Genomic DNA, 9626 nt, shown 5'->3' on the forward strand with positions numbered 1-9626 from the left:
ATTTGTATAACAATTTGTTGAAAATAAAAACTTACATTGTGTTGTTCTATCCTATCTAGGGTTGGGTACCGAAACGCGGTGCCAATAGGGCACTGGTTCCGACCTAAACGGTAGTAACGAGACCGAATAAGAACGAAAATTTCGGTGCCTGACTTTACACTACACTCAACAGTAGGTAACGTTAGCCTACCTTTCGCTAGCAGCTGGATTAAGCACGGTTAAAATGCTGACAGCTAACGTTAAACAGTGTAAAGTGTGACTGCATTTCAACACCGGGACGCAACAGTCTGCTCTGCAGCGCAGCAGATGCCGACGTCGGAAAAACACAGACTGTGCGTTCACTGAAACTGGTAACCTACAGCCTCGCGGTGCATTCAAAGTTATTGTAAAATACCCTTTTCCCATCTGGTGGTTGTTTTTGTCATTCAACAGCAATTTACTGGTGATATAAGTTATTGTGATATATTAAGGGAGTAAATTTCATTCCTACATAGCTCGGTACATGACCGTTCATTTGATGGCGTTGGTGTTCCTATTATAGCATGTCTGGAAGAGTGTAACCTATGTCTAGCTAAACTGAATGATATATTATCAAAAGAAAAATAAACAGAGCCTTTGTATTTTTGATACAAGTGATGAATAGAGTAATTATTTAAAAAAAATAATTGACAATGCATGCCAAACAACATTCATTCTGTATTCACAGCAGAGCCACATGTACCAATTGTAATTCATTTATGTATCCATTGTAGCATTAGACCATATTGCTGGGCAAAAGTCAAGATTGGACAATATTAAAGCCTGAAGAACCTGTAGTTGAGCTTTGTGTCAAAAATGTATTTGAGGTAAGACAAAAAAGAAGCATTTGCTCTTTGCACATTTCTGATTGTAGGCCATCTAATCCTGTTAAAACCCTTTTGAAACCATTTAAAGCCATTTCCCTTGACATGGCACAGAGGGAGGGAGTTGCGCCTGCCTGCCATAATATACTGCATTGTCATCCAGAACAATTATTTCCTTTTTTAGCCCAGTCTGGCTTATCCAGCTATTATACTGGGAGGAAAAAAAGGGGGGAAGAGGGAGGTATAGCAGTAGCAGCATCAGCCAAAAGAGATTATTCAGCATAGAAATGACACAAACACACCAAATACATTATCAGAAAGAGAGAAGTGAAGAGGTGGCACAGAAGCCTGTGTTGAAATCATGATAGTATGCACTTCCCATGCATTGGTGCCTGTTCTATATTTATACTGCATGATGAAGCAGCATTCACTGCAGATTTCTTCAATCTGCTCTCCAAAAGATGTTGATAGAAATTATTAAAACTAGTTTGAAGCATAATATGTACCCTATCTGATGTCATGAAATCTGGTGGATTTACACACAAACACATTTCAATATACGGTATAATGTATTTTTTGTACTTAAGAGATCTTGAGAGGTTTTGTTACTTCAACTGTGTGACCGTACATCCATTCATCACAGCACCCCAGGGGAGGACTTCATCAGTACAGTGTGAAGAAATGGTAATTTCATAATCCATGCAAGAGGGCACAGCAGTGGGATAGCGTTGCTGAGTGGATCGAACCACTTTGAAACACATTCATACAAGCAAAGATTCCCACCAGCCAAATGATAAATAACATACATGTAAAGATAGGCCATGGGAAAATGGTAATGACAGAAATTGTAACTCAAAGTATGAGTTTCACGGAGTGTTACCTAAACAGAGAGAGAAGAGTTCAAGGGATCAACAGAATGGTCTTGGTTTGTTTATACTGATGGTTGGCTTGTTCATGGCACATACTGAGGTAAGGTATAAAATATCTGTTATCCAGTCAAAATGGGCAAAAAGTCAGAATTTTTCCATATTTAAGTCCACATCTTTTGTATGAAGTCCTGTATCTGCGTGCAGAACATCAGTGCTTTGTGGTGTTGCAGCTCTGACCACACCTCAGTCAGTCACGTCACAGCATCTATTTCACCTCATTCATTCACCTTCCTGCCCCCAAGTAATGGATTGGTGATCCATCATTACGAAAAATACTCTGCTCTCACTGCCCTGCATCTATCAATCTGTCATTGAGATGGCACAAAATCAGTGTTTACAGATGTTATTAATATAACATCAAGAATATGTGTTGCAATGAGCATAAACTGAAAAACACAAGACACACACACACACACACACACACACACACACACACAATAGTAGGAATACAACACAGACACCAAAAACTTCAGATTAAGACCTCATCACACATTTGTCCAATGTCTGTTACTTCCAGGGAGATTTGACGTGACAAAGATTCACATCAATACAATTTTAAGGCAAGAAGAAAGAAGAAGAATTATTATTTTCTAAAAAACAATGCTGATAAGTCTGAGAAGGAAATGAGAGACTCTCAGAAACACACCCAAACAACACACATACACAGTCACAACCAGGAAAATGGATGCAAGCGTACATATACGTACAGCACACGCACAGTACAGTATGGGTGGAGAGGGGGTCTATGTCCTCAAAATACCGCTTTCACTCACTACAGCCCTGATCTGTGAAGAAAGATAAAAGTGTGCAGTAATTTTGGGAGCATTAGTGCTGCTTTGGTTGAGTTTCTGCTGGCTCACTGATAAAGCCCGAGCACTTACAACAACATCCTCCCCTCCCACCGCCATCTGGCCCCCAGCTCCAAAACTACCCTCTATTTATTCCTGCCATTCTTCTTCGTCCAGCAGTAATAAATACACATGCCTCACTGAGCAACCACTCCATAACTACAGACAGGACTGTCTGTTAATTAATAGGAACAAACTGGAAAAATTATTTTGATTGACATTGTGTGAATGATGGGAAATAGAAGCAGAGATTGTAATTGTTAACCTGAGAACACACAAGGCTACACCCCCAGAAGAAGACAAAGAATTAAATCGACCGGCTGGGGCAATAAGCTCTATTGATTTGTCTTAAATAGAAGTAGAGGAATCGATTAAGGTGGAGGTTCTCCCGGGAACGACCCTGTTATGGGGTTCAATTGAATGTAATAGGACTTTAGTGACAGCCCCGAGCGAGCGCTTAATCGCTGTGGGGGGAGGGAGTCATGCTTCCCAATATTAGTAATGACACGTCATCAAATAACTCCCTTCATAATTCAGTGTCACTAAACAGACTCCAAAACACACTGGATTGTAACTGAACTCATCCATTTTCATGTTGTATGCATGTCAGTGAACACACTAGCTGTGCATGCGGCTTGTGAGCACGTGCAAACGTTTTTGGGCGTTCTGTCACTTCAATCAGACACTGGTCCCCCCCCCCCACCCCCACCCCAGGGTCTGATTAAAGAGAGCACATGACGCACACACAGAGAAAGGCATAAGGCTACACATAGTCCGGAACATAGTAGCAGCAAAACAATCATTTTGAAACAACAATCACAGAAATGAGTGGGATTCCTTTTGTACGGCTTTTTCATTAAAACACAAAGGCAGGACTTGAGAAACAATAGCTTGTGTTCGTGGTTGAGTGTTTGTGTCCAAAACACCACTTTTCACTTGACAAAAGCACCAACACCTACACAGCTGCAAACTAAACTCTCATCCCGCTCTTGATCCACTCTGCAAACCCGGCATTGTAATTTAAAGTGCCGCTTCACAGCCTCTCATGTTGTCACACATAATCACACACATGCACACAGGCCTCCCTGTCTAATTAAGTCTCGTGCGACCCAAAACTCTTCTTTTATTCCAACACTCTTTAGTGATCTTAACAAGAGGGCTTCTATCTGTTACATGATAATGGCATATGCTTGTAGCCATGCAGAATCTGCTATGGTACTATAAATGAAATGTGCAGCATTCCACAGCATAAAAACACTACAGTATATTAACTAAATTCAACACACAGAACGGACAACTATCGGACTGTGAGGAGATATTTGCTGAATTTGACAAAAGGTGTATTGGATTAGAATCTCCGGCTGCACCTTTACCAAGTTCTTCTCCTATTAATAAAAAAAAAAGTGATTTTATGATGACGAGAGAGCAAAACATGTAAATGTGACCAAATGTGACAGATTATTCACTTTAATGACAGATATCTTTTTTTCATTTTCTATTGTAAATTTACTTATTGAATTGTATATCATGTCTTTATACTTCTGCAATGTGTTTATTGTTATGCACCAAATCATCACCAACTGAAATTTCTTGTATGTGCAAACATACTTGGCAATAAACCATTTCTGATTCTGATTATATTGTTTGTTACTATTGTGAAAATGTTGTGACATTCACAACAGTAATAACATTTCCTGTTTATTGGCACTGATGTGCTGTGTGACAGACTACCTCTGCACACACACACACACACACACACACACACACACACACTTACTCACCAGTCCTGAGGCAAAGAACACAGCCAGCAGTGCGAGGCAGGTTCCCATGATGATCAGCAGCAGGAACACGATCAGCGGATGCTGCTGGCTCATTCTGTAGTAGGACTCGTACAGCCAGTCCTGGGGCTTCTCACCGTCCACACGCACCTCACCCTGGAACCCCGGGCACCCGTCTCCCAGGCTCTCGGGCCCCTCGGCACCCTCAGCGCCATCGCTCTTCTCCAGCAGGTAGCGTCCGCGGGTCCACAGAGCCTCCTGCCACATGGGTAGCTGCCTCTGGAAGGATGGTCCTGCTTTCTTTCTGACCAAAACCTGTGCACACAAAAGTAACTGGGGTGAGGGATGCTTCTTCACCCTCAAAAGTCCACCTTCTCTTCCTCTTTGGCAAAAAAAAGTTTGGTCAGCTGTGAGTGATGGCTGGACAGCTGAGTGAAAGAGAGCCAACTTTTCAGCTCCTCCTCTTTCCCTTGCATCCTCTGCCGCTCCTTCTGCTTGAGATGACAAACTGAGTCAGGACAGTGTGAAAACCGATCTCCTCTACCTCCTCCTCTTCCTTCCAGCGAAAGTGGTCGTACACGAGAGGCGAGAGATGAGACTTCAGTTTCCTTCCTCTTGCTTCTCCTTCTTATTTGCTCTTTATGTTTGGTCAGTCAGAGAGAGAGCCGGCAGCATCTGCTTACTGCACGGCGCTGTAGCTCAGACGAGGCAACATGTTACTCTGCTGAGGTGCAGATGAGAAATGAGAGAGAGAGAGCTGAGGGAGAGAGAGAATGTGTATAAATGAGAGGGAGGGAAAGAGAGCGAAAGGGTGTGTACCAATGTGTGTGGTGGGGAGAGCTGGTGGGCAAATTGTGTGTGTGTGTGTGTGCTAGGTGTGGAGAAAAGAAGAGCCTTTCACAATTTACATGAGAGAGAGAGAGAGAGAGAGAGAGAGAGAGAGAGAGAGAGAGAGAGAGAGAGAGAGAGAGAGAGAGAGAGAGAGAGAGAGAGAGAGAGAGAGAGAGTGTGTGTGTGTGTGTGTGTGAAAAGCAGAGCAAAAGTGAGTGAGCGAAATTGCGAGAAGGGTTGTAACAGCTGTGCTAAACTAAGAAGAGCAACAGAGTGTGGAGGGAAAGAATAAAATGCCATCCAGCAGCCGGCAACGAGATAAAAAGATGGGCAAGAAACAAAACACAGAAGGGGGAAGGACGGGGAGGAAGGGGAAGAAGAAACAAAGTGAGGAAGGGAAAAACCTCAGGAGACAGAGAGTGTGGGAGGAAGAGAGATCAGTGCTTCTAACGTGGGGGAAGGAGAGGGAAGATAAAGCTCGTAATGAGTGAAAGTTTGAGCGCGACTGTGTATGTCGGCGGTGGGAGTAAAATAAGATCTGACAAACTCCCAATATTCCTCTCCTCCTCCAAGCTTTCATTTCTCTCGATTTCTCTTCAACTCCTGTTCTGCAACAAAGGGCACCCTCTCTCCCCTCTTGCCATGCTACATGTGATGCTCTGTGAAGTGTGAAAATGGCTGTGCCACATCCATGTGTCAAATGCACAAGCTAACCAGACAGAAAGAGTGTGTATGCTGAGGCCAAGCATACAGCTTGTCTAATAATGCTAATTACATACTGTACATAGAACCGGAAGTCATTTTCAGATAAATGATGAGTGTGGACTTTATCCAAACAGACTGAGCTTCTGTCCCAGAGCACTAAATCTTACAGGCAGCCATACGCAAAGCAACAAACATATCATCCATAGTGAATAATACACCCGCCCTGTGGGCAAACTGGTAACAACCTATACAAACTGAACAGACTGTACAGCCATGCTGCTTGTGGCGTTGTGAGGCTATACCTATGGTGCATTAAAATGCTTCCCGAGTTGGGGAAGTCGTTCTTCCAACTTCGGTGTGTTTATTAACCGTAGGTTGTAAAGTCGAAAACAACATGGACGCTACAAGGATGTCCTGTATTTTATTGCTCATAGCATTGAAACAACACATTGATAGCTGTTTCCAGTATCAGGTTAATGCTAATAAATAACTTTTTTTTTTTAACTAATCTGGGTCACTACAACTAATGGTTACAACCTAACATCATATGTGAATTAATAAAAAGTTTATTTTATATTTTATATTTTTTTATTTACCATAAACCCAACATTTATTTTCGCCCGATTCTGCGTAATATGACTTCAAATCAGCAAGTTGTGTGTCAAGTTTTTGCCCACTTTCTGAGATGTTATCCAGCTTTGAGTGTGGCGTTCACATGAATTTGCCAGTTGGGAACAAATTTTTCCAAATATGCTGACACCCCATGAATGCAGGGTTAGACACAGCGGGGCTTTGTGCAAAATTCTAACATCAGAATGCCAAAATGCTCAGTGCACCGTGTTCAAATGCTCTAAGTTTAGTGTGTTAACATGCTAATGTTTGCCAATAAGCACACAAAAAGTACAGCTAAGGCTGATGGGAATTTCATTAGTTTTGCCAGGCATTTGGTCATTAACCACAAATTGGAAATTGGTTGTTGATTCTGACACATTTTTAAAAACTAATCAATTTAATAACTGACATTTAATCAAAGCTGCAATCAGCAAGGTATTTGGTCATAAACCACAAATTGGAAATTGGTCGTTGATTCTAATCTGACACGTTTAAAAACTAATCAATTTAATAACTGACATATAATCAAAGCTGCAAACAGCAATTTTACGACCACTGGGTTTCAGAGACATACTGTATAGTTTCCCCCAGTTCAATACTGAATGTATGGACCTTTTTCACAGCAGACATTTTGACTTGTCATAGTAGGAAAAGCACAGCTGAAATTGATAACCTTAACGATGGCTCATTTCCATCAAGTGTCCCAGTGAGCTATTTCAGTGAGTCAGCATTCACAATACCAGGGACTCTCCTAAGTGGAATGCAGCCATCATTAATGGTTTTGAATATACCTGTGCTTTTCCTACTATGACATGAAAAAGGTCAATTACATTATATTTATTTAGGAAATGCTAAACTTGATGACAAGTGTAAATGTAATGTATTTAGCTAGGAAAAATGGCAATATCAATCATACTCAAAAATGTCAGTATTTCCAGTGTGCTATTGATAGATGCTATAGTTTATTTTTTCAGGGCAGACATTTTGACATACCACAGCAGGAACAGCACAGCTGGGTCTAACAACATTATTTATTTCCATTTAGGTAGCCTGATTCAGAGTTATTAATTACACCTTTGCTTTTCCTGCTATGTATGACCAGTGAAAAGTCTGCTATGAAAAAGTGTGTTGTCCCACAAAGCCATGTAGCTAGGCCTACATCGAAATGTAAGGAGCTACTCACAGGTGTAAGAGCTTAAAACGAATTGTTGACAATGGTGAGAAGGCTCCAGATAAGAAACTAATAAAGTAAAATAGAAGACAAAACAAAGTAATAGATATATGGGCAAACATTTTGCTTTGAGTTTGCAATTTTTACTTTGGCAGTAACGTTAGCATGCTAATGTCACAGTATTATTTACATCCCTCTGTGCGTGTTTTGTATTTGTATGCTATATATTTGTATGCTATATATATATATATATATATATATATATATATATATATATATATATATATATATATATATATATATATATATATATATACACACAAACATCTAGCTATAGTAGTAAGTGTAAACTTTATAGTATTAGTAGGCTGCATCAATACTTTTTGCCAACATGTTTGCTAACATGCAATCTTAGCATATTTAGCATTAGCATTTATCTGGAGTTTATAGTCACCTGGTAAAAGTTACACTCACCTTTCATCTTTGTTTTTGGTGTCAACCCATTCCTAAGAAGAAATATCAGTTTTTAGTTTGTACTAAAGGTGTACGACTTTCTTCACCTGCTAACAGCCAGCCACGTCTTTTTCTTTTTGCTGCTAGGCAGCTTGTTTGGGGAAAATGGCTGCCGACTGTTTTATAAAAGGATGTAATGAGAGTCATGACACTCAGCTGTGCAACTAGAGTTACACAGAAGGGTGTTATTTCTCAGTGGGTTTAATTCAATTAAAAAAGAAACCGTAATGTTGTTTAAAAAAAAAATATATTATTCTTAACAAAAAGTGATTTATTTGTTTGTTTCTTTTTAGTCACTCTGGTACGTAGGTAGCCTAATAAGTGGCCTATATTTCACTTTGAATAACCTTCCTTTTTTAATCAATGACAAAACAGTTAAACACACCCAATTTCACTCTCTTGGGATTAACACACTCCCTGTTACACTCCCAATCCCGTAAAACGGCAACAAGGTTGAAACTAAAAATACTCTGAGGCAAGGGCATGAATGGCCAACTTAAGTGTACAGCTACTAAAATATTAATAGTGGTAGTAATTATTGTTACTGGAGTAATTATTAAAACACAAACTCTGCTAAAGTTCAAATTGGCTTAGAATTATTCCGTATAAAAGTATATATTTACCACAGTGTGACATTCAGTTTAAGCACATAACATAAACATAATTAATTAGGTAACTGTCCAAAAGGAACAGTAGCCTAACTATATATCATGCTCTCCATTTCAACAACACCACTACAGTCTTAGAAAATGATAAACACAGTCTTCTTAAGGCCAAATGCTCCAGTTGGTCAGAAGAGGATCAAGTTCTCAGTGTCAGTAACCTAAATGTTAAGCAGGGCGCTGCTGTAATAGATGAGGCATTCTGGAACAGCAGAAGCCCAAATATTTATGTTAGTAACAGGAAAGACGGCAGAGAGATAGGAGGGATGACTGATGCCAGGAGTCACACATCGCAATAACCAAGATTCTCCCTGACAAGCTGATAGCTGTATGACATGAAGTGTGATATATTTACAGCCATTTAGTATTGCTCATTCTGCCTCCAGCGAGCCTGCGCTGTCCCGGCAGCTTTTTCACCCCGTGGAAATTGGTGTGAATCTTTGTTTCATTGTCACATCAAATCTCCCTGGTAGTAACAGAGACATTTGACAAACGTGTGATGAGGTCTTAATCTGCAGTATTTGGTGACTGTGTGTGTGTGTGTGTGTGTGTGTGTGTGTGTGTGTGTGTGTGTGTGTGTGTGCTCATACCATGCTCATACCATATGCAACATAGCATATGCTTCCTGCTTGGTTGCCTTGAATAAGCATGTGTATTGTTATCTAAATAGGTCTGCCTTGAAACAACGAAGACAAGATTAATGAACTGAGCTGAGCTCTTTGCACGCAAACACGT

At 40.4% G+C, this 9626-nt stretch overlaps 1 protein-coding gene across 3 annotated transcripts in view; it reads right to left on the minus strand.

Annotated features, from left to right (window-relative positions):
- Window positions 1-8353, minus strand: part of adcy2b (adenylate cyclase 2b (brain)) — a 50197-nt gene extending 41844 nt beyond the window's left edge. For 2 of the 3 annotated variants that reach the window (XM_031287087.2, XM_031287086.2), the window contains exon 1: window positions 4401-5142. In XM_031287087.2, the coding sequence (XP_031142947.1) occupies window positions 4401-4664 (264 nt within the window). In that variant the 5' untranslated portion in view covers window positions 4665-5142. Of the gene's footprint in view, window positions 1-4400; window positions 5143-8190 lie in introns of those variants that run through there. The other variant, XM_031287085.2, reaches the window with a different exon arrangement.
- Between the last annotated feature and the right edge of the window lie 1273 nt (window positions 8354-9626).

Source organism: Sander lucioperca, chromosome 16 (assembly GCF_008315115.2).
Source record: "Sander lucioperca isolate FBNREF2018 chromosome 16, SLUC_FBN_1.2, whole genome shotgun sequence".
Lineage (NCBI taxonomy): Eukaryota > Metazoa > Chordata > Actinopteri > Perciformes > Percidae > Sander > Sander lucioperca.